Source organism: Pteropus medius, unplaced genomic scaffold (assembly GCF_902729225.1).
Source record: "Pteropus medius unplaced genomic scaffold, Ma_sr-lr_union100, whole genome shotgun sequence".
Lineage (NCBI taxonomy): Eukaryota > Metazoa > Chordata > Mammalia > Chiroptera > Pteropodidae > Pteropus > Pteropus medius.
This window is the reverse complement of record NW_024354875.1, coordinates 4382908-4408563: the sequence shown is the minus strand read 5'-3', so window position 1 is coordinate 4408563 and position 25656 is coordinate 4382908. Positions and strand designations below refer to the sequence as shown.

Below are 25656 nucleotides of genomic sequence, written 5' to 3'. Positions count from 1 at the left end.
ACTTGGAAAGATTAATGGAAATACCTTGCAACAGTGAACTTTGCTCTATAAATTGACCTTTATTAATGAGGTATCTGAATTTGGTATTCCAACACTGTATTGAACATTGGTCTGTCTCTCATTATATGGAGCCACTGGACAGGAAGCCTTGATCAACTGTCACTTCAGCTAGTCCCTCGACCCCAGTCAAGACTTCACAAAAGATATTAAATAGCTCCAAATATTAAATATTAGATAGCTCCAAATATTAAATAGCTCCAAGTATACTCCAAGTATTAAATAGCTCTGAGCTGGAAGAATCCATTTATATGTGAATAGTCCATTCCAGTCCCCTGTCCAGTTCCACTCTCTTCTGAATCAACATCATCTTCCTCTTCCTCACATAAAGACTCACTCATGTCCGAAGTGGTGCTGAGCTCAGTGGACACAACAGTGACGAAACAGTCACTGCCCACCCTCACGGAGGAGGTCTCCACTTGTCCCCTTATTCTGAAGATTATTAATATACTAAAAATAATGACCTGAATTATTTTACCGCCTTGGCTTATAAAATAAGACATATGAAAAGAACAGTCCTCGGCTCTGCTCCGTAACCTTTTAACCTTTTCGCTGTGGCCGCAGGCTACGCCGGGTTTCAGGACCATCCCCGCGAGGAGGAGCACAGAAGCTACGCCGCGTACACAGCCGGACTGAGCGAGGAGGAGCAGCTGGAGAGAGCGGTCCGAGCCAGCCTCCGGGACCAAGGTGGGAATTTTGCGCCCTTCACTTACTTTAAAACAGACTTCATGTGGTGAGATGGTCTGCAAAAGGACTGTTTGTAGCACATCAGACTTTCCATAGTTTATTTAAAAAAAGGATAACTAGATGAAAAAACGATGTGCCGATTGTGATTACCAAGAACGGGGTGTGATGCCATGTCCCCAGCGACCTGGGCTAACGAGGTGCCAGACTGTATGTATCGTTAAAGCGGTTCTTTTTATAGGCCCGCCACGCTCAGTGCTTTGGCCTTAAGGTCGAGAAACTTTAAAAGAATCCCCAGGCACTTGAAAAAAGGCTCTATGTCATTAGGTATCAGTGTCGCCCGTGAACCTTCCTGAAAATCACATGGACAGCTTGATAAGAATTCAAGCTCAGGGTTCCACCCAGACCTCCTGGACCAATCTCTGCGGGCAGAGCCTAGGAATTTGGATTTTTAACTGACATTCCCCAAAATTCCTTTACAAACAGATATATGAAAATTACTACATTTATTTTACCACCTTTGTTCTGGATTTTGCTGACAAGTTTGGATGTTACTGTTCTTACTGTGTTAGTAGTGACTGAAAATGACCTATTCATTCAGAAAGCATTTATTTAGGTCGTATTGCTTCATGCACTGTGTTCGGGACAATGGGGACTGCAGAGAGGCAAAAGATAGAATCTGCCCTCCAAAAGGTCACAGTCAAAAAGGTAGGGGGTGCCTGCTAGATGCCAATCATAAAATCAGATGCATATGAGAGATTCAAGCTAAGTGCTGAAGGCCGTGAGACGGGGTGAGTGTTTCTTAACCAGAGCTGTCGGAGTTTCACAGAGGAGGCAGCGTTTGAGTGGGTCCTTTTAAAATGTGTAGGGTTTGCAGCGGTTTGGAAGGGCCTTCCAGGCAGGAGTCAGCATCTGCACAAATGCAGAAGTCAGGGGCGTGGTCAGCCAGCCCTCACCTTTGAACAGAGCTTTAAGAGGAGAAGGGGGAGAAGAGTGGGAAGCGAGCCTGGGGCATGATCGCGGAAGCCCTAGAATTAAGTAGGCCACGTAGAAAGTGGACCGGCATGTGGCGTGAAGGCCAGTGGAGTCCCGCACGGGGGATGCGATCGAGCTGTGGTTTAAGAATTCAGCAGCAGCCGTTCCTCCAACAAGGACCGAGCAGCCTGGGAGGTACCAGGCATCATGCTAGACAATGGGACACATAAATGACGACCACTCAGTTTCTGACTTCAGTGAATACAGTCCGAGCAGCAGCATTGTGCATGGAGGTGGGGAATGACAGCAAGAGAGGGGACGAGGCGGAAGACGGTTGCAGTATGAACGAGAAATGGAAGCCTGCCTTACGATGGTGGCAAGGGGAAGGGGTCAGGAAGGAATAAATCCGCATTTCTCAGGTGAAGAGTATCAGAACTGTGGTGTATCAGTCATCTAATACAGAATAACAAATCACTGTGACACACGTGGCTTAAAACAGTAAGCATGGCTTCTTGCTCTTGAGCGTATGAGTCAGCTGGGTCAGGCTTATGTGGTCTTGGCTGATATGCACAGGGGCCTGCAGTGGTCAGCTGGGCCTGGCTGCTCTAGGATGGCCTCATTCACATGTCTGACTGCTGTCCGAGGAGATGGTGATCAGACCACATGTCACTCCTCACCCAGGAAGCTGGCCCAGGCTCGGTCACCCAGCCTCAGTGCACAGGCTCCACGAGAGTGTGGAAACGAGCAAGGATTATGCTGCCACATCGTCAGTTCCTCTGTGTCTTAACTACTGAAAGAAACGAGGACCAGTTTGGATCCGTGGGATGGGGAGATAGACCCCACCACTTCACGGGATAAGCTGCAGAGTCACATTGCAAAGGGCGTGGGTGGAGGACAGGTGGAGAATCGTGGCCGTTCTCCTAGTCACTACATCACAGGTCGTCGGTGGACTGCGGTATCACAGTCACTCGACGCACGCCTCGGCATCCTGACCTCGGGCAGTAGGGGCCCAGAGCCTGTGTTTTAACAGATTCTCGTGGCTATTCCTATTCACACAGGAGTTTAATCACTTTCAGGTGAGACATGAAATACCATGAGACAGGTGGCAGGTCAGGGCAAAGCTACTCAGGGTGGACTTTGTACAAATTTTATTTAGAACCGCAAAAAGACAGTGCAAGGGAATTTTTTGAAGTGATGAATCTGTTCTGTATCTAGATTGTAGTAGATACACGATGCTTTGTATTTGTCAAAACTCATATAACTCTGTACACCACAAAGAGTACATTTTACTATAAAGGAATTTTAAAAGAAGTAAATAAAAATTAATGAGAAACCCAGTGAAATAAACGATAGTCTTGTAAAGATCACCAAAGATCATCAGAAAGTCGTTGAGAAACAGAATATTCACACAGTGATATAATATCAGGCCAGAGAAGACATGCTACTAGCAAAGGAAAAATGTACCTTGGCAACAGAGAGATTTGGCCGTCACCACTGGAACTCAGTGATCAAAATCGTGGTATTAGTGGGATGACCCGACAGTGTACGTCTCCTGACATGATGCATTATGAGAAACACGGTACCATCTATGACATATTCTTGCTAAAACTGTTTACTCTGGCTCTAAGACTTTAAATATAAGTGTTGTTATACAGAAAATACATTGAATAAGGGAACAAGCTGAATCACACTAGACAGAAATGACCAGATGAAATGTGGGATTTCTACAATTCAACGAAACTAAGTGTACTGGGGAAAAATAAAATAAAATAAAATAAATATATATATGAAGCAGAATGTGGTTTTATAGTAAAGGGAAATAACCAAATATAATGTAAGGACCTCAAAAAACTGGCTATAAAAGACATTTTTTGAGAAAACTTGGAGAATTTTGTATTTGAACTAGATCAGGTGTTATTAGGGAAATAACCTAAGCTAACTTCCTTGGACGAGATAACGGTATTGCAGGTAAGTAGCAGAATGTCCCTTATTCTCGGGAGGTGCACATCGACGTATTCAGAAGCAAAATAATACAGAGTCTGCAACCTGCTCTCACGGGCCACCCGAAACAACTCTTCCCTCTCTCTCCTTTCCTCTTCCTCTCGTTCTCACGCTCGCCTCCACAAATTCTGCGTTCAGATAAATCTGGGCAACACCGCACACGACACCCCTCGAAGGTCCAGAACGACCCAGGCAGGCTGAAGATTCTCATTAGCTCCGCAGTCGAGAAACCAGTTTATGAAATTAATGCTTCCCAAGCGTGTTTGACCATGGAACTTTCGTTTTCAGCGAATGATTTTAAGGGCATGTGGAACGAGTTCCTAGGAAAGCGATGGGAAGATTCTTCTTGAAGTGCGTGATGAGGTCATTGGTGACCGCAAAGGAAGTAGCTTTGCAAACGGCTTACATTCATGTCAGTTTTGTTTTCCTTGAAAAACACTTCGTGATCGTCTTATTAAGAATAAGAAACCAAGGAGACATTTTAAAAAGGCCTTTATGAGTTTTTAGCCTTTGTTTCTATGGAGAAATATTTGGTTTGAGTTTAGTTTATAAAATGCTGACCACTTAGCACGGACTGTTCTGTACTTTACTTTTTTTCATTCAGTATTATGTTTGTAATCATATTTTCACACCACTCAATTTTTGAACATATAAATCCTCCATGTCTATTCTTCGATTTACACCTAAAAATTCCTTCCTTCCTTCCTTCCTTCCTTCCTTCCTTTCCTTCCTTCTTCCTTCCTTCCTTCCTTCGAGTAAGAGATATTATTATAAATAAGTTAGCTTGTAAAAAATTCTGTATTTGTTGAGATTATTATATACTTTTTCTTCTTTAGCCCATTGGCATACTAAATCATTTTGGTTTTCAAAGGTGAAGCAGGTTTGTGTTCCCAAGATACATCTTTCCTGGTTGTGATAGTTTATGGTCCATCCTGGTGAAAATGCCATGTGTACCTAGAAAGATAGTGAATTCTGCTCTGGTTGGGTGGCTTGTTCAACAAATGTGGATTAAATTAACACAGTCGATAATGTTGCTCAGATTTTCTGTATCCCTACCGATTTGTCTGTGTATTCTATTGAACCCTGTATTTTGAATTACCAGAATTACTGTAATGTTGCATACTTAATGTACCCATAGTACGCCAAAGGCTTCCCGTTCCTCTAGCGTTACTTAGTTTTTTGGGTGGAGGCTGATTGGCCAGAGAGTTTTTCCCACTGTTTGCTTGAACTTCAATTTCGGGTCCTTTGCACCAGAACTTGGTTGGGTTCTCCGTTCTTTCTCTTGTCCCTTTCCCCATGGTAATGCTGCTGTTTCTTGTTGCTCAGTGCATTTTATTCTGCTGGCAGGAGGCAAGGAGGGGGTATGCCCTGAGTTTTTTTCTCATCCAATATTTATATTCTTTTTATATAGAGTACGCTAAAGTTTTAAAAAAATTTTAATCATAGGTCCCATGCAATATTCTATTAGTTTCAGGTGTACAACATAGTGGTTCAACAGTAAGCTTTAGTCTTAGGCCATCAGTGTGTCCCCTGGTTTGGAGTTGTGGCCTTCTCAGTGTTCCTGTCCCTCCCTCAAGTTTGGGGATTTTTTGTTTGTTTGCTTGTTTTGTTTTTGTTTTGTTTTCGTTTTGCCTTTCTCCCAGGCGTTTAAGGCTCTTGTTCCATCGGGATGACAGGGGAGAGGGATCTCGGCAGCCTTTCATACAAACCTTCCCTGCAGTGGCTGCCGTCCTGTTCCCGGGACCACACCAGGAATGCAAAGGGCACTTTCTCCAGACTCTCACCTGTCTCTTTTGTGAGGGCCACCTGAGGTCCTGAGAACAGCTCAGAGCGTATGTGAATTCCTTTACATCGCCGCCCCCCGTGTATTCTGTTGCATAGTCTGTGGTGTGTTCTGTGTTCTCCTGTTAGCTCACACTTTAGCGGTTTGTTAACAGTTTTGGCTAAATTTTTTTTATTAGCGTCCAGCAGAGTCTGTCCTCAGTACAGAGCAAGTGTCCCTGTGCCATTTTAGACTGCTGTTTAGTTGATTGCCCTACTGCCTCATCTCTCTGCTGGGTTGAGGAAAAGTTATTAATTTGCAGATTGTCCAGCATTTATGTTTATTATAAGGAGGGGAGTGATGTTTTTCCAGGTTTTTACATCCTAAATGGAAGCTGGAAGCATTTCTTATTCTTCATTGGGGCTTGAATCTATCATTCTTAGTACATTTATTTACTAGGTATTTTTTTCTTTTTAAATAGAGATCTTTCCCTCCCGAAGAAGGTAGAATCTATAATCCTTTTTAAAAAGGCTGGGTAAATGCTTAATTCTTTCTCTTTGATTCTCAGTTTTCAGAGTAAAAAGTTAGTACAATCGTCAACCAATAATACTGAGATCTACAAGGGCCAACTAATAGAAATTCATTTGGGAGAATGCCAGTTAAGCAAGAAACATCCAGAACCAATTAGTTTCAAACTGTTCGTTAGTTAAATATATTAGAAGAGTAAATTAAAGCATCAAGGTAGCAACTTTTTAACCTCAGAATTTTCTGTTGTTGTATTTCTTAACGATACCTGGCCATAATTACAAGTCCTAAAGCTCATGCTGGCAATAATAATACCCAAGCAGTCTTTGTAGAAGAAATATCAAAATCCCTATTATTTCAGGCGGCTTGCGCATTACCACCATTAACAGAAATCTTGTCTCATTCCGTTGGCAGTCTCAGCTTTTACAAAATGAGTCCAGGAGGCAGCTGATACCACAATAATAGAAAAATTTTGGAAAAGGGCCATCTCTTTCTTTGAGTCAAAAGGCAGATGCCAGCTAGGAACATTAGCTCATCGCATTTTCCTCTCCCTCTCCCCCACATCCTCCCATGTATAATTTGTGCCTTAAAAAAACAAACCAAAAAAAAAAACCAAAAAACAAAAACAAACCTGCCACCAAGTTCAGCTGGTGACTGGGTACAAAGCTGTGTCCTTTGCAGCTTCTGTCTGCCAGCCTGGAGCACATGTACTGGTTGAAGCTTGAAGCCCTTGCTGACATGTGGAGTAACTTGTGCTGCTTTTCTTAGACTCTCCTGAAAGGCAAATGGCCCCAGTCACACTTGGCTCTCTTGTGCAAATCAAGCAGAGTTGTCACCCCCTCCAGTTGGGGTTGCTGGGTAGCCATATGTGGAACTAGGGTGGGATAAACGACACAGGTCTTGGCTTCAGACCGAGACTGGTTGCTGCTTTGTCTCTCAGTCTTTAGATGTAAAATTACCAGGGAAGCCGTACTAGGAAAGAAGTAGTCAGATTTTAAAATGATATCTAGTTCTTTTACTGTTAGCAGATCATTTGACGATATCTTCGAATCCCGTTCGTAAGCATCATATGTTCAGAAGGACCAGTTGAGGTACATTTTAAATAGAAAAGAAAGAGTTTATTTTAACTAAGTTGTACATTTTTTTTTAATTGAAGCTACACCAAGGTATATAAAAGCAGCATCTGTCTTATTTCTTTATTATTGTAAAGAATTTTTTGAGAATAAAGGGAGTAAATTATGTTCATGTTCTTTTAATCTGTCGTGGCGTGGCACAAATCAGAGAGGATGTGAGCTTCGGGCCTGGCGTATCAATCAGCTTTGCTTGAGGTGGGAGTCACTGACTGATCAGACGTTGGTTTTACTATTATTATTATTTTTATGCTAAAAGCTTCTACGGTAATGGACTAAGCAGGAGGCACGTAGCTAGAAAAAGGTGAAGATGTGGAGAAGTGTCAGGAATATCGGTGAGTGTTCAAATCCTAGGTCTCAGGGATCATGGGATAAAAGATCATTTCAAACAACAATCTCTGGCAGATCTAAATCGATACATCCACGGATGAAATGCTGGTATCGTATGCAGTGGCCCTGTGCTGCAGGCGTGATGCAGTTGGCAATTTTTAACCTATGCAATCGTGTACGGCTGCCCTGCTTGGCTTTGCAGGCGCTCAGCAGGCCAGGACAGGGTCGAACAGAAAATTCTGTGCGACCGCTTCTTTTATTTATTTATTTATTTTTAATAATTTGGTATGTTTTCCCCCAGGAAAACTTTCTGTGTGATAAAAAAAAAAAAAAGAAAGAAAGTACCATCTGCCACATTGTCTTAAAGCAATTGCAGTTCCTTCTGATTACTGGTTCTTATTTGCTATTCTCTGTGTTGGAGATATTCATTTTGATGAGTAAAGTTTGGTATTTGAGACTGTATCTGGTTGTGCAATTGTTCATGTAAAGAAACATAAGTTCATACTTTTTCAAATCTATGACACGACGTGTAACTATCTCAGCCAGGCAGACACATAATAAAGCGAGTGGCCCAGAATTCTGTTTAGGTCCCTAGTGGAAAGGGACAGGCTTCTGTTTTGTTTCAGGTCCATATTTAAAAAATATTAACCGTAGCCCAGCCATCGCTAAAATAATAAAATAAAAATGATATGTGAAATTTAAACACATTGGTAAAATTGACATTAATAGTTATGTGTGTAATTTCTCCCCCACAATCACCATTATTGAAAGGCATTATTCAGATGCTAATGAGTAGATTTAACAATAAAAGTTGAAAGAAAATTAATGAATTAATTCCTCCCACCCGCGTCCCCTCCACCTTCCCCGACCTGTGGAGACCCATCTGGGCCACCAGCTCCTAAGAGTTGCAGAGCGGTCAGTTGCATACTCATAGTGTCGCTCTGGGTTGTGACTCATTCTGTTACTCAGCGAATCCCTGTCTGAGCCCTGTGGATGTGACAGTTCCTGTTAAACATTGCGGCCTACAGACATGAATAAATCTTGCTCTTTACTGTCAGACCGAAAATACTATTCTTTTTTGCCGAGCGACAGATTTAAGTGCCTTTCGTCACTTCAGCTAACCAGTCATGCTGGACTTAGGAAAGAGAGGTAGTAGCTTTTGAAATGAGCGATCACTTTATTTATCCGTCTGTGAAATTCTCTACTTCAGCAACCATGATTCCCTAACTTATGTAAGAATTTTGTAGAATGTCAAGTTCACTGATACGGTGATTTGGATACTCGTTATCTACACAATTTTTAATCTCAGAAGTTATGGATGTGTATATACAGTGTTTCATAACATAATATTTTACTGGAGAAAACTATAATATAGGCCTGATAAATTCTCATCATTTCTATAAGATATATTAATTTGGAAGAGAGCTATCAAATAGTGCATTAAACTTGCAATGGATATAAATTTGTATTGATCACACAATTGAAGGTGTAAAGAAGTTTCTATTCCTATGTATCTAAACTAAAATATGAAACAAAACGGTATCTTTTTTTTTTTTTGAGAGGAAGGCCTAGACCATTTAATAGACTCAGTACTTGATATTTTCAGTGAATAAAATTTCATTTCCTTTTTATTCGAGCCTCTTTAATTCTTTAAGCACTGAAGAACAACGCATCAATATTGTATAGAATGTTTTTATGGCTGTGTCTTAACGTTTCATCTACTCTGAATCATGGTCTCTTTCGGTGCCCCTCAGGGCCACGTTGTGAGAGTATTCAGTACATAACTGTCCTTTAAATCTCGGGGGAGGGATGTATTACTGTGATCCTGTGCTTAATTTATTTAAATTAGTTTTAAAGTTGATGATGGAGAACAAGAGAAAGCAGCACCATTTTCAAACAAAACTGTAATATGCTGGCACTGGCGGAGGTCGTCATACCTGACGCCTGATTTTACACAATGAGGAGACAGACTTGGAGGAGTCAAGAGACGTCCTGTCTCAGCATGATCTATATGTATGTCTGTTAATATGACCCCAGCACTGTTGACAGTGTCCTGCCCTGGGGATGCGGGTGCTAAGTAGGTTGGGTTCCCCAGGTGTGAGTAGCCTGGGAATCAGGACCTCCCAGGAAGGGGGCTCGATTGAACCTACATTTTCTAGAGCAGAGTTGAACCTTGAGAGAGCTTTTGCATCAGCCTTCCGGACTTGAGTGCAGATGGCCTCTCAGCTTTCCCCTGCAGCCAGGGCAGAGTCTACCTGGCCTTCGGAGGTACGGGAGCGAGGTGATGAAGTGTGAGAGAGGGCTCGGATGTGTGTGCGCTAACACCTGATGGATGTGTGCTGCGGTTGCTCTGGGGTTCTGCTTTTGTTTTGCCATGAGAACGGGCAGCACTCGGCTCCTTTTCTGGAAATCCTGTCCAAATCCCAGGTGCCCCTAAGCAGAACGTGTTGAGGGTCTGAGAGGGGTGATGATGGGTGCCTGAGCTCGTCTGTTGTGGTCTGTTAGAATCTGGGTAGTAGCTACCGTTTTGGTTCTAAAGCTATGGAGGGGGCGTGGAATTTTTCTCTACCTTTGTAGGTTCTTTCAGCTGGTCTAATAATTAAATCAACATGAGACCGATCAACAGGAGAAAAATAACCAAATTTAATTATATACTTAGTATGGGAACGCCACACAGATGAGAGAGTCAGAGACCCCACGTACACGAGAGGGGCAGAGACAGAAAGGGAAAACGAGGTGTGTATGGCCTTTTGAACTAAGGATGAGGTAAGGCGCCTGGGGCGTCAGGGGAGGGGAGGCCATTCACAGGACAGGAAGCAGAGCAGATGTCCCCCAGTAATTAGAAGTTCGCCCTGCCCTATCGATAGGTCCTAATAAGTTATTTTTGGTAATAGCTCTTAAATTATGGGCAAGGCCCCAATTTAAATTCCTTAAGGCAGAAGTAAAAGTTTCTCATGAACCCACAGGGTCTCGACTGTCTTCAGCTCAGAATAATTCACATGCCAGCGTGGCACACCTTAGGGACACCTATTCTGAAGCCCTTCCAAACAATCCATATTCTCTGTGGGAAATATAAATCAGCAAAAAGAAGACGAGAAATAATTCATAACCCCACTCCCCAGAGAAAAATCACATAACGTTTGAGGCAAGCCCTTGCAGCCACTCAGGCACCAGAAGAAACCACTGCAAATCTTTTGGTAAAATTCTTTCCAGGTCAGTGAGCACACGGTGCCTCTTTGCTGGCAGTTCCTGTGCTAGGAAGGTTCCTGTACCCACGATGAAAGGAGCCTTCGTAATTATCTTTACTACTTTAAATGGTGAAACAGAAGCACAGAGAAATTAAATGACTTGCCCAGGGTCATATTCTGACTAACACCAGAAAAGAAGGCCGTCCTTCTCTGTTCTTTTGGCTTCTTCCCGAATTCAGAAAGCGGAAAAGACTGAGGCGTGGGTATAGTCACCACAGAACGGCCTTAGCTAAGTTTCGAAAGACTCTACTACTTCAACACGAACAATAACATTTCTCTCACTGTTGTCTTCACCTGTACATATGTGATTGGCTACGCTCTTTTTTTTTTTTCTTTTTTCTTTTTTAAGCAAAAGTTCCTGGCAGGAATTAAACATTGTGAAATAAACAGTTTGTGTAGGGAAAGAATGTCCCTCTTATACAAGAAGGCCGCATCGCAGATATGTCATGGGGCAACCCCCTCAAAAAAAAAATGTTTCCACAGGTAACCTTCTGGGCTGTCATTTGTTTCTACCAAAAATTATAACATATGAGTTTGAAAATATTGTTTTACTATGGACCCATGAGTGACATTTCAATTAGGGATATTTGCATTGCTAATTTAAAGGGGACTCAATTTTTCTTCACTAGCTTTGCTTTTAGAAAAGAAATGCTTCATCGCAAAAAAAAGAATAAATTTGCACACATTAAGTGTACCTTAAGACATCATAGTTTTACATCGAGCTATTATTTCAGCTACTCGCTGATGGGAATTGCGTGAGGATTTTCGCTGTCGTCTGCTCTGCCCCTCGAAGCAATCTGTGTCATAGCTGCACACGTGCTGTTATCCATTTTGTAGCGTTGTGTTTAGTGGTGAGGAAAATCAAGTCACATGTCGGTTTCCATTTATGATAGAACCTCATATAGCTTTCGGAGTGGTCGCTTCATCACGTGGCAGTTCTCCAAGGATTCAAAACTGTTTGTAATTCTGTTGTACTTCGTTACGGAGAACCGGATGTGACAGCGATGCACAATATGTATTTACATTTCTCCATGAATCTCAATTCGCGACCAGAGATCTTCCCATGTCATGTCTGTGTTATTTCAATCTACTTTTGTTGTAATACAGGACCGAAATTGTGCCAATAGCAAGATTACTATAAATATTAAGCCGATTAAAAATACATTCTAAGCATCTGCTTTGGAAACATTGCAAATGCCCTAATCGTGCTGTGATAGGAGACTGGTTCTATAAATCATGAGAGAGAATAATACTCAGCCATTAAAAAGATAGAGAAGGAAAGTCAGGGTGTGTCACATGAGAAGAAGGATAGAGCAGTAGTCTTAGTAGAAACTCATTTATCTAGTAAATATACTATTGAAAAAGGCTGGAATAATATTTAACAAAATGCCAGTCATCCTTATTTCTCAGGAATAAGGTTATGGTGACTTTTATCTTCTCATTTCGGCTTAACTCCATTTCCTAAAATTTCTGCAAAATCACACAGAACCTTTATAAAGAAAAATGTTAAAATAAACCTATGCATTGCCAAAGCAGATTCAATATTAGCCTCGCTGTCCTCTGATCTCCACAATCCCATCCCCTTGAAGGCATCAGGTTGTTTTTTAGAGAAATGCAGAGAAAAGTGGACCTTGTGCATTCAGCTCCGGTCCCTGCAGGCCACTGATGGTCACTCAGAGCGGCGAGGGTGACTGAGCCGGCGGGGTATGTGAGCCGGCTCCCTCCAGACGCTGCCTCCCCTTTCCCTGCATGCTCGTCCCCTTCTCCACCATCTCATCTCTACTCCAAACCTTCCAGGCTAACGCTATCCACACGCTTCAGGCAAAGAGGCCACCGGCTCCCGCGTATTCGTGCCTAGCTCTCGCTGGCCACTACAGTGCTGTCTTCCTTATGGGTTCCGGGGCACAGGGGATCGTGACGGGTGGAGGCTGCTTTAGCACACCGTTTAGGGACCACGGCACCAGGCAGCTCGATTTTTCCTCACCGTGTGCAAAACGTAAACTTTGTGCGTTTTATCGAGTGCAATGCTTTCCTGTCTGTTCCATTTCGTGCCCGTGAAAGGTCGTGTGTGGTGGTCGAAACGCCAAGGTTTAGGTCCCCACGGAAGGGAGGAGTCTGGCACAATTTCTGTGGAAGAGCATTTTCATGTTGCACAATAGTTTTGTGTTACCAGAAAACAATACGGGTCGACTCTTGAATCATCGCACTCCAGATTCTTTGCAGATCAACCCAAACCGCCCAAAGCCCAGGAGTTTTTGATTTTCAGCTCAGTGAGACTGAAAGGAAACAGTTTGCTTTTGACCAGGACGATGCTGAGATTCGATGTAGCTCGCATATAAACATTAAGGGAGATAAAGCGTTTGATAAGTGTCTTCTAGAAGTGACATCTGTATAGAACACCTGCTGTCTCCATTAAAACTTTAAATAAGCTGCGTCTCTGGGGATCAGCAGGGTCCCTTTGTCACTGTGCTGTGACAAAGATGAATCTTAAAGCCCAAGTCATTCACTCTTGTGTAGAGGATGCTTTTTGGTGAGACACGTGGAGGCGAGGAGAAGAATAAGCCCCTGACTCAGATCTAAATCAGGCCCAGCGAGGCCCCGTTTCGAACATATCTTTGACACTATGACACTTGCCAGGTTATGACAATGTTTCCTAGCCCTTTCCTACCCCTAATCATGTGCCGATTATTATCACTCTAATGTTTTCTCCATCACAGACGCGTGTAGACAGCGCTTCTTGGTGTGTGGGCACAGCTGTTCGGTGGGTTTCTGGACTTCTCTGTGTGCTGTGAGGAGGGATGGGAGCACGCACTGAGCTGGGCCTGTGTCGATGCCCCGTTTCTGTTACACTTTTGCTCGTTACGGCCCTGCTCGTAGGGCCGGGGTGGGTGGACGCGAAAGAGCACCACAGAATGCCTTTCCCGGACCGCCTTCGAAATCGGTTGCCATTGTGGCAGGCTGCAATCTAAGCAAGAATTATTTCCGTAAGCAATGGCTGTGAAAGCCTTGCGGCCCCAGAAAACATTTTATCGACAGTGTGGCTCATCTCATTAGCCTGCGGAGAAGATGACTCACCGCTACATTCTGCCGTGTTATAGGTAGGATTGTTTGAACCCCGAACCAACATGTCTGCTGCTTCCGAGCTGTGCGAACCCGGCGCTTTGTCCCCTGTGAGCCGCAGCAGTCATGCGGCTGCTGTGCACCCTGCACCTCTTAGACCTTGACACCAGACAAGGGGACATCTTCAGAGTTAATGAGCAATTAGGGCGTTCTTTCCTGTCAATTAACTGGCAGAATAATGAGATCAAGTGAGCCCTGTCCTTAAAAACACCCGGCCCTGTATTTTTCCGAAGAGCGAGTCTTTCTCTGCTGTCTGCAGTTACACAAATGGACAAACAGCTGCTTAATGTGAAAATACATCACAGATTGCGCCCACCGCAAACAGAAGAGAGAGATACACAAACAGGACACCATTTACTCTAAACTCAGAATGCACGGATTTTCCCCCTGAGCGACTGTAGTGACGTCAGAACATCTGCTCTTGCCTTAATTGTCTTAAAGATTGGCAAGAAAAATATTTAGATAGCGAGCAGCCTGTCTCATACGAGTAGATGTGTGATATCTCAGATTGGGGCGGTCTGGGTATTTCAGTTAGAGGGTTTCAGACCATGGGCCATTTAAGGATGTCGGTTTTTCCCTGAATGTGATGAGGACAGAGGAATGAGGGGAGAAGAGAAAATGGACAAAGGCCCCAAGAAGAGAGGCTGGCCTGTCAGAGGAACTAAGTTGTTTGTGGCTGAAGTGTAGCCGTCGGTGTGGGGCTCGAACGACAAAGTAGATGGGAATCAGGTTGCGAAAGGCCCAGTATGCTGTGTTTAAAGGTTTTGTACTTGACCCTGGGGACAGTGGTAGCCTTGAGAGTTGTACGAAGGGAAGCAGTAAGATCAAATCTGGATTTGAAGATCACTGTTGTGTGTGGGGATTGGCTTGCAGAGGGAGAAATGGAATTTAAGTGAGTCATAGTGTACCAGGCTGTATGGTGAGTGACCCGTGTGTGTGTATGGAAGCGTGTTTACATGTGTGCACGTGAGTGTGTATGTGCATGTGTGTTCACTTAATCCACCAACAACTGATGGGGTGAGTTTTACTGTTCACCCATTTCAGAGAGGAGGGGGCTAAAGCAAAGGGAGGCTAACCGATCTCCCGTAGCTAAGGAGCGATAGGGCTGAGGTCTGGGCTCAGGCAGGCTTCATTCCAGAGTCTGTGTGCTTAATCACTGCACTGTTTTGCCTTTCATACTGTATTGATAGGGCCATCATTATATTTTTATTAGTAATTATTTGATTAATAATAATAATATTATTAGTGTTCTACTAAACACTACTAGTAATTTACAAGCTTAGTGAACTTTGTATTCATACTCATTCTTTTAGAAATGAAATCAGAAATTTTGGTGAATTAGTTGTCTGTAAACTATTCATCAGAAAGTGCCAAATTATAAATGTCATCCTGGTTGACTTTAAGCTTCCTGTGGGAATTGCGACCGCAGATTTCACCGTCGAGTGTTTTCAGGGCCTTCATTCAGCGGAGACCTGTGAAACCCCGCCCCTGAGCCTGTCCCGGAGTCCGCAGCCTCACACCCCCCACCCCCGTGTAGAGCACCTTTTTGCTGGTGGTGGGTTTGGCCTGCCATTTGTAAAAATGCATCACCCGTGAGGTGCAGTAAAGCAAAGCACAGTGAACTGAAGGGGGCCTGTGTGTAGCGTGCAGCCCGGGTCGAGGTGGGAACTTGTGTCCTTTAAAATAAGTTTTAACTGGCTCCCGTCGTCAGTTTGGATCGGCTTGCTTTCTCATAAGTCACCAGAAATGCCAGTGGATTTTCTATTACCTTGTATGTAGCTGAGCTTTCTTGCAAAAGCATCCAGAACATCTTCCAACTAGATTTTTTCTTCTTATGTATTATTTCGATGCTATAAAATTTTGGCCAGATGGATTTTTAAGGTATTTCATGATTTTCAAGAAAGAATTAGGGGTTGTTAACTCATATTTTATTAGTCGTCTAGTTTTACAATATTTATACCGAACTGGATTTTCCACTGAAATCATCTCTAGTATTGACATCTTGCTATATTCAGAAATATAAGATCTTTGGATTGGAAGGACGTTAGCAGACGCTCTTTACTCATTCCGTAAGTGCTTCCTGAAGCATCCATGAGCTGGGCCATCTTCATACTGTCAGAAACATGAGCCTGGAGGGATCTTGTAAAATAAGACGTAGAACGAGAATAATTCTGTTGTGGACTATTGCCAAGTCGGTACTTAAGGGGAGTAACATTGAAATGGCTTGATTAATTGACCTTAATTTAAAATTATTTTATGGCCGTTATTTTATGGAAGTGAACGTGAGAAATTTAGCCAGCCGACCAGAACCAACTCTGCCTATCGAGATTTTGATAACTATGTTTTTAAATATATGCAAAAGGGTAAAAAGGGAAAAAAAAAAGTGGGGAAGAATTGCTGAGAGCCCGTGTTCCCTGCAGCCTGGGATGAAGCCCTTTGCAGCCTGGAGTTCTCACCTCAGCGTGGTGTGGGCTTTGCCGTCGGGCCCCAGCTGTCTCTGCTGCACCAGTGAACAAGGTAATTCACGGAGTGAAGGGGATTTCGTGGCTGGGGCGTTGTACCTTCCCCATGGGGCTGCAGGTAGCCACCCGAGAAAGGAAGGCAGGCCCCGCGCGTGGAGAAGTCACTTCATTTGGCTCCTCCTCTTCTTGCCTCTTTGTTTTTTTCCTTTTGCGACCGTTTTAATCAGTTTGAGAGATTTCTCCAAAAAGGTGATAATGGTAATGAATACTTAAGCACCAACATTTAGCAAGCCCTTTTTATGTAGCAGTCGTAGCAAGTACATTACATGCATTTTTTGTTTGTTTGATTATTTTTCACAAGAGCCTATGAGGTGGAGTGCAGTTGAGGCTGAGAAGCAGCTAAGCGAGTGGTAAATGAGGTATGAATCCGGGCCTGTCTCACGCCGAAGCTCTTCGTCACTCTCCCTGTTGTCCCAGTGATGTCATTCTAGGAGTACTCAGTTCTCTGTTTTTGCCCCCATCTCAGATGATGATGATTATGGAACTGCTAACAGCTGACACACAGCCTGCGTGGCGCACTGGTCTAAGCCTGTGTGTGTATTAACTCATTTAAAGCTCACCGCAACCCTTTGTAAGTCCTGTTCCTGGTCCCGTTGTTGCTATTCCATTTTTTTCAGACAGAGCAACTAAGACACAGAGAGGCCAAGTAACTTGTCCACTTACCCAAAGGCACACAGAGTTAAAACTGGTTCAGACTCTGGCTCTTAACCCCAGCGGTCTTTCCGCTATCACTTACGTGGTTTTTAAAGCTTGTTTTATAAAGATCTTAGGCTAATCAAAGAAGAGACAGGAACCTGCTCCCTGTTCGCCTTAGCTACACTTTCCAGTTTTCCAGGAACTTGCAAAAGGGTTTTCTGATCCTTGCTACAGTCCTCGGAAATAGTGATAGAATGAATATTTCAACCAAAGGCTCAACCAAGACGAATGCCTAAACCAGGAAGAACAAATAGCAAATCCACGAACTAGAAATCTATTTATAGTCAATTACCGAAGCTCATTGTGCAGTCAGTGCTTCTACATCATTTAGAGTTGCTAATAAATGAAAGTCTCTGCATCTTTTCAAGTGTCTTGATATTTACAAGTCTCATATTTTACCATAGGAAGCAGCTTCAACAAGCATAGTCATGTGTTGACAGTTCTAATTAATACAAGTAATTAGTCCTGACAGAACTGTGAAAAGAAGACCCATTCATAAATTCACTAATTATGTTACTCTGCTCAGAATTTAATCGCAGTCTAGTCTTTAATCATTTCTGTATATGGGCAAAAGGCCATCTTACTAAATTCTTCAGGCTTTCACATTTACTTCTGGCAAAGGAATTTTGTTAAAATTAATTTATCGTTGGAACTTAATTTTCCAGGATGCAGGCATTGGTGAAGAACAGACAGCTTTCTGGGGAGAAATAAACGAAAGAAAAAGCCAGGCAAAGAAGGAAGGAGGGAAGAAAAGGTCATCAAACATGACCATATGCTTTCTTAAATATCTGAATCTTTCGCCTTTTTGTGTATTTATTTTGGTGCCTTTTCTGAAAGATAAGATAGTTTTATTTAGGCTATTGGTATGTTTAACGCATAGAAAATTTGAAGATTGTTACTTTGATCAAAGTTCGAGCCCTCTTCTCTCTGATATAAATAAGCTACTATTTCAGGGGCATGGGTTCTGTAGTGGGGTTTCTCAGCCTCAGCACCATTGGCATTTTGGGCCAGGGTAGTTCCTTGTTGAGGTGGGTTGGGGCTATCTTGTGCATTGTTGGATGTTGAATAGCATCTGGTCTCTACCTACTAGATGCTAGTGTACCCTTCCCCCAGTAGTGACAGCTAAATATCTCCAGATATTGCCAGTTGTCCCTTAGGGGGCAAAATCACCCCTGGTTGAGAACCACTGTGCTAGAGTGTAAAAAATCATCAGGTAAAACTAATGTATAAGACACTTAACGTAGATTCAGCTCTAGCTAAATCAATAAAAAGTAATTTAGTGGTACGAATTTAGATCATTTAGAAGTAATTTAGTGGTACGAAATCCAGATTTGGCACGATATTTCTTGAACTGCAGTACAGGCATACTTTGGAGGTATTGTGGGTTCAGTTCCAGACCACTACAATAAAGCGAGTATCGCGACAAAGCGAGTTGTAATCTTTTTGCAGGTAAAGGGTATCACCTTCAATTTGTAAAAAATGCAACACCTGTGAGGTGCAATAAAGCCAAGAACAATAAAACGCAATGTGCCTATACCTCCTTCTTACTTTTTCAACGTCAGGGTCCCAGCGGTCCTCTTTGATAGAAGGTCGAGTAGCATTCAGTAGTAGAGTATCTGTATGTAAAACCCCCTTGCTTCTCATGTTAGATACACTAGGCTTTAGCATTCGTGGATTTAACATGTAAGGTTTTGAGACTTTTTAGGTGGCCTGAAAGTTTGAGTACTTCACTGCAGTGTTCTTTGTCCTCCTTTCCAATTCACTGATTCCTTCCCTTCCTGTCTTTCCTCTCTACCCTGCTTAGATTTCTAGACTTTTGTTTCAGTTACGGTCTTACAAGTACCGAGGTGCTAAGTCTAGGTCCTCTTTTCTTCTTCCAAGGCTTTAGTTACTATTTATACTCCAACAACTTCCAAATCTATCTCCTCAGCCCACATCTCTTTCTGAGCTTCTGAAATTCTATATAAACCTACTCAAGGGCATCTCAGATGCAGCACGTGCAAAACTGAGGTGGACCTTTCCACCCCCTGCCCAACTTGTTTCTCGTCGAGTGGTACCTCCTGGGTGTTGTCGGTAACCAGGCCCTCATGATGCTAACTCAAAATGTGTCTCACGTCCTTCCACTTCTTTCCATGTCCACTGCCATCCATGACTGGATGGTAGGTGAAGATGGAGAGGTGTAAGGGCCGGATCATGTCGGGCCCCTATTATTGCGACATCGAAAAGCTCTCCCAAAGACACGTTTCTAAATGCCCCTTGGAGGGGGATGCTACACCCATCTCTGATCAAGAATTTTCTTCTTAGCATTATAACAGTTAAAATTTATCAAGATACAGGGTAAAAACTTATTTCCAATAATGGCTTCTCCTAAAGCGAGCTGCAGAATTACAGATCAGAAAAGTTGAAACCTACTAATAGATTATCACGAGTGCCAAAAAGCCACCACATGCAGAAAGTTACAGGCAGGACAAGAGTTCTTAACCTTAAATACTTTATCTGTGCTCATTGATATAAATCTCTTTAGTAACTCAACAAATACTTCAAGCCCTTCTGTGAGCCAGGCAGCGTTTGTTACTGGATCATGGAAAAACATCTAGATAGACTTTCGTGAAGTACATAGAGTACTTTGGGGATATCCTGAAAAGATACTGGTTACGTGGCATTTGTGGAATCCACTCTTGGGGGTCCGGGGACACCTCATAAAGAGATGGCTCAGCGTCTACATCAGGTTCTCAAAGTGACTCCCAGACCAGCTTCAGAGCATTCCTTTGAGAACTCACTAGAAAAGTAAATTCTCGGGCCCCATCCCACACCCACTGAGTCAGGAACTCGGTGGGCGGGACCGAGTTCTGAACACACAAAACCATCCTCCTCAGTTTGTAGCAGAATCACCGGCACGGCCCGTTGAAACCCAGACTTGCTGACATGAGATGATCTTCGAGGGTGCATTTTGGAAGCAGTAAACACCGTGAACGCTACCATACTTTATAGTATCGGTGGCGGTGGTAGTATGCGTGTGTGAAGTTTGTGTGGAAAAATCAAACAAGGCAGGGTAGGTAAAACAGAGCCTTATTGTGGGCCTTGTCTCAAATTTGCATCTTTTTTGGGGGGCGGGGGGAAGGAATGCCTTCTCGAAGTTATTTCCAAATGGATTAAAAGGAAGTGAAAACGTCCCCATACGTGCAGCTGTACTCGGTAATTGCAAAGATGTGGTGGCCATTTGCTCTGGGCCTGAGGCGGCTCAACCTTTTTACAGAAGGAGACCTACTTTTGATGCTCGTGATATTGGGGGCAAAGGAGAGTCATTTATTATAAACGTATTGAATACTTTGCCTAAAAAGGGAAAGAGAGTTAAACCATTTTCAGGAAAGTTACTCCAAGTTTCTTAGGTAAGGGCCTTTGTAGCCATCGACTCAGTCACCAAAGAAAGAACCAGAAAAGGGACGCTGAAGCGAGTGCAGCTTGACACACTTCTTTCGTTTTCCTTTTCAGAGCTGTGCCCTTCAAACCAAGCTCGTTTTGCCAACCGAGTTGCCCCCTCGCTTTTAAAACCACATGCATTTTGAAGGAAATTCAATCCATATGTTCCTGAGTCACTTATGTCAAGTCATTAAAATGTTATTTTGTAAATGCGATTTCATGTTTGAAGTCGTGGTAAAGTATTTTTAGGAGACTTTCGTTCTTCATAATGCTAAATTTTTCTTGGTTTGTTGTCCTGTTTCATTTAAACACAGTGTATATCATCTTAACACACATCCCGTGGTGACACAAAGGAAATCTTGAAGCCAGAAGAGCCTAATCTAACACGCTTGAAGCAGCCAGTTTCTATTCGCAGAGGTTTATAATTGTTATCCTTCTTCAATTTTTTTTTTTTTTTTACTTTTGTGTGCTCTGGGCCATTCTCTTTGTGGTCTTGGTTCCATCCCAGCACCCCTTCAGCCCTCTCCTCCTACTCCCCAGAAGGGTACCCATGAAAGAAAACAGGGAAAATAGAAAAAGGAGACATAATAGAAACGAATTGCCTCCTAGGATAGAGTTCTGTTATACCACGTGACTCTGTCTTTCCAAAACTGAGTTCATTTTCCCCTAATACCTACTCGCATTCCCCACTGGGAGGATTAAGGTGTTTCATAAAATGTCTACAAAACAGAGAAGTAAAATTTAATTTAGGAGCAGTCTAAGCTTCTCATAATTAGGGCAAATAGATGGTGTCGGCTCAGGCTGAAGCTAATTGAAAAATGGTTTCTTTTTTTTCTTTTTTTTTTTTTTTAAAATAAGCTTTAAAAAAACATCTCTGTGTCTTTGGAATCTTATGGACCAAGAGTTGACCTGTACATGAAGCATCCTGCCGTGGTTGATGTGTGTCTGTCCATCAGGAACATGTGTTGGCTACAGAAAGCGCCAAAGCAGTCTTATTTTTAGGGTGAGGTAGCTGTTTATCTTTGTTCTGAGTGCTGGGTGCTGCCGGGGAAGCAGGTGTAGTAGCATCAAACGGGAGACGGGACATTTACCACCTGGACGGACAAAGATTTAAGGCATTACCACTGCTCATCTCTTTGAGCTTATGAAACACGTTCTCCCTTTTTTTTGTTTTTTATTATTATTATTTTTTAATTTGGTCCTCAAAACAGCCCTGAAGACCATGGTTTCTGATTTGGGGTTGGTTGTGTTTTCACGAGGAAATCGAGGCTCAGAGAGGTTAGTTTCCTCGTTATTTCACAAGGCGATTGTGGCTGCTGGCACGTGCCTCCGTCTCCACGGGTGCGTAAACTCCACGAGAGCAGGCACGCCCGCCGTATGGTGGCGTTCGGGGACCTCGGTGGGCTTTTACTTTGGAAGACCCACCCCATCTCGTTTTAAATATTTTTAAACATATGCAATCCCACCCATAATATATAAACATATATTAAAGTAAATGAATGTAAACATATATATTTTATATGGATGACGCACATCACATGAGTTATAAATGGTTGATATGGTACATTTCATGGACATTTAATTAAACATTATTCATCTTTATAGGTTCTTTTTCACTTAGGAGCCAATTATACTGAGGTCTCAGACATTTTTCACAGGCCTTTGAAACGCTCGTGGCTCTGAGCACTGTGCCTGCAGCAGGTAAAGCCACCCTTTCGGCCTTAATCACTCTCGTGTCCCCTACACCTATCTTATGAAAATAAAAAATACAAAAGGACTAAACGAGAGGAGAGGAGAGAGAGTGGCAAGGATTGTCTGAAGGGAAGAGCAGCCGCCCTTTTCTTCCTCGGCCCTGATTTCGCCTCCAGGAGAGCGGATCCACCCTTTTCCTACACAGGGGACGCTGGGAGCATTAATCCTCTTGGCTCATGTGGACCCCCAGACTTCACTGGCTGGCTCCAGGGCAGACCTGGGCTGCACTCAGAAGCTCACAGCGCCGCTTGGTATACCGTGTTTCTGGGTCAAGGGCAGGACCTGGACATGGTGGAGCTCGCCCTCCATCTGAGGCAATGCTTTGGGGTTCGGCCATTCGACAGGTATTCACTGGGAATGCTGCAGTGACCAGGACAGACGCATCCCCCAAGAACAGAGACCTCTCCGCACACTCCGATCGAGCTCTTACTCCTTGGAGTCCCTTTCCTGAAGTATATTTAAAATGGCTTGGGTTTTCACTTCTCAGTTTTTGGTGGGATTACGGGTGGATGCTCCAGTGACCTTGTGTATTCAAAAGACTGAATCCTTCTGTTTATCGACTAAAGTTACAGAGGGGAAGGAAGCCCGTGGCATAAAACTTGGGCACGTAAAACTTCAGTTTCTCCGCTGCTAGGTTATTTTCCTGTATTTTTTTTTTTTAATCTCCTGGACTTCAGAACAGAGACGCAGAGCCCTGCCTGAGTTCGTACCGTGCCCTCTGGCACCGTCCCCCGTCACAGTGGTCCCCCGCTGCCCTGCCAGCCTGGGCACTCGTGTTCACTTTCGGTGTTTCCTTTTGGCAGGATGTGTACATATTTACGTTTATATGTCTTTTGATTGTCCTTACGTGATCTTTTACTAAAATCAGCTAGAACATTTAATGTGTGGCGGGAATCCCAAAGTATATTCTCCCCAGAGAAGGAGCAAGATCTGCCTGGCATCAATTTAAGGAAATAATTAAGAAAATCGCGTGCAACGTTTTCTTGCCCTGGGGACATTGGTGACTCTTGCGGGGGTGACTGAGGGGGGCCGTCTGGCCTCGGCGGTAAACAGATTGAGAAGGTGGCATTTTTTTCTCGCCTCTTGCACTCTGCCCCCTCACGTTTTGCTGTTTACCCAAAACGATCCCCAGTTGAAGATTGCTATTTATTTGTTTAGGCAAAGGTCCATTGCCTTGGGAGTGTTTTGGAAAACTGTCTCTAGATGTTCTCTCTCATACTCACGCCTTTTTTCCTGCCCACCCCCCTCAGCAAGAGCTTTTTAAATATTTTATATACGAGTTCTCCTTTTAGAGAAGAAGGTAAATTATTAGACCAAGAGTAATCAAGTCTAAACATTCTAGAGTTTGTCGTCCTAGGACATACAGTCTTTTATCATCCCCGTTGTTATTATTTTATGGGGTAATGACCGAATGAGAAGGGCCTTGACCTCCTTCGCTCACTGACAGAATCGCATCTGATCAGATCTCCCAGCATTTTTTAAGCCTTAGAACAATTTTAAGGCCAATTCATAAGAGTATTCCATCCTAAAATTGTAATCCTGACCGTTTATCCTCCTCACTGCCCCATCCCTGACGGTTCCCTTTCTATTCACATGGGCCAGTTGGTGGCACAGAGCTCCCTGTCCTGTGATAGACTGGAGGGCTTGGGGAAGGAGGCCCAGACTGCGTCACAGCCTGGCCATTCTCCAAGTCCTTACGCTTCACAGGCCTTGACAGGTGACCAGTGCATTTCTCATCCAGGATCGCTTTTGCGCAGTACCGGGTGTCACAATTTAAGTAAGTAGGATTCTGACCCTTCTGTGCCAAACACTCACGGTTCTAAAGCATACCTTGCCGTCAAATGTCGGTCTAAAATTTGGCTTGAAATTAGCTGGGCTGTTTGCTCCCTGTTGAAACAGCTCCGTCAAGGAACACAGGATTCTCTGATGAGAGGGTAACCACCTGCCAGCTGCATGTGTGGCCTGACTTCAAAAAAAGACACTTCTAAAAGAGTCCTTAGGTGCTACGTGAGCAAGACTAACAATGCCTTGTGACCGGATGACCTTTTTCGCTTGAAACCTTCTTGGAGCGCATATTTTGTTCAATATGCTAAACTTGAAGCCATGTCACAGTAGTCGGTGACCAGGAGGAAGGCTAGGTTTCACTTCCAAAGTTAACACAGCTAACCGAGGGACCTTGGGTAAATTTCTTAACTTTTCTGAACTCTCTTTCAGCATCTGTAAGATATGGGGGTGCCTAGGTAATCTCTAGGGCCTGGCTGGCTTTAGAAATTCTGCGTACATTTAATATTGGTTTATTGCACAGGTCTCATGGATGTGAATATATACACTCATTTAAATCATGTAGTTATATTCATCTTAGGCTTAGGTAAGAATTCGTACCTCACTCGTCCTTACGTCCCCTCAGACTAAGAATGGTGCCTGACACGCAATGAGTGTTTTCAGTTAATATTGGTTGTATTAATTAAGGAAAGAGGGGAGAGACAAGTTGCCAAAGTTAAAGATAGTCTCAGAAAATTTGGTGGAATGAGAAATTACAAGTTTTAAACCAAAATAACAGGTTGGAGAGATGAAAATGAGAAAATTAGCTGTACTCTCCCCTGCGCTGTTACTGATAAAGCAAACTCCTTTTCATTTCTAATTGTTAGGGTACTGTATTGGACAATGCACGCCCAGTGCTTAGCGCTGTGCCTGGCAATAAGGTGTCAGCTGTTATCAGTAACTAGAAGAAGAAGATGAGTCTTCTAGTTAACCTCAGATTGTCCAACTAGGTGGATCGTCACTTAGTAGACCTGAAATTGGAGAGCATACATCCTTTCCACCAAATTTCACTGGACTTCACATTTGACCCAGAGGGTCCTGCGACAGGTGGGTATCAGCTTCGTGGTTACGCTCAGCAAGGACTTGACCCTACAGTGTTGTATGTGTTGCTTTTTTGACTCTCAGGTGCCCAGTTGGTAACTTTCGTTGGGTCTCTCGTTCATCGAATGAAGATGTACAAAAGATGTACAGCCGGCTACTTGATTCTCCCCATTGACTGAAAAATAAATGGGAGTTTATACCTGGAAGCAATTTGCGTAGTGATTTCCAGGCACCAGGATAGTCTTTAGTGTCTGATGCGCATCGCCGAGGGCAGCGTGGATACCTGCCTGCCTATGGCGAGAGGCGATGACACCTACGGAGTTGAGGGCGTGATCGTATATCGGAGATCACCTCTGTAAGGTCCCCACCATGCGTGCCTCAGGCACCTCCTAGAGGTCTCGCTGTCCCCATTACCATTTTGAGGCCGTCCGTCTCTTCTAGGCTGTGCTCTGTGGTGCAGATGAGGCCCAGGCCCTCTGCTGTGAGGGCCACGCGGGAACCAGCCGCAGTTGCCCCAGTTCACGCACGGCAGGGACCCCACTGAGGGCGTGGGGGAGAGTCAGGTCCCTTGG

General features: G+C 43.5%; 1 protein-coding gene across 2 annotated transcripts in view; it reads left to right on the top strand.

Annotated features, from left to right (window-relative positions):
* RHBDD1 (rhomboid domain containing 1) overlaps positions 1–25656 on the top strand; it is a 112042-nt gene that overhangs the window by 67770 nt on the left and 18616 nt on the right. For both annotated transcript variants that reach the window (XM_039855787.1, XM_039855788.1), the window contains exon 6: positions 622–744. In XM_039855787.1, the coding sequence (XP_039711721.1) occupies positions 622–744 (123 nt within the window). The remainder of the gene's footprint in view (positions 1–621; positions 745–25656) is intronic.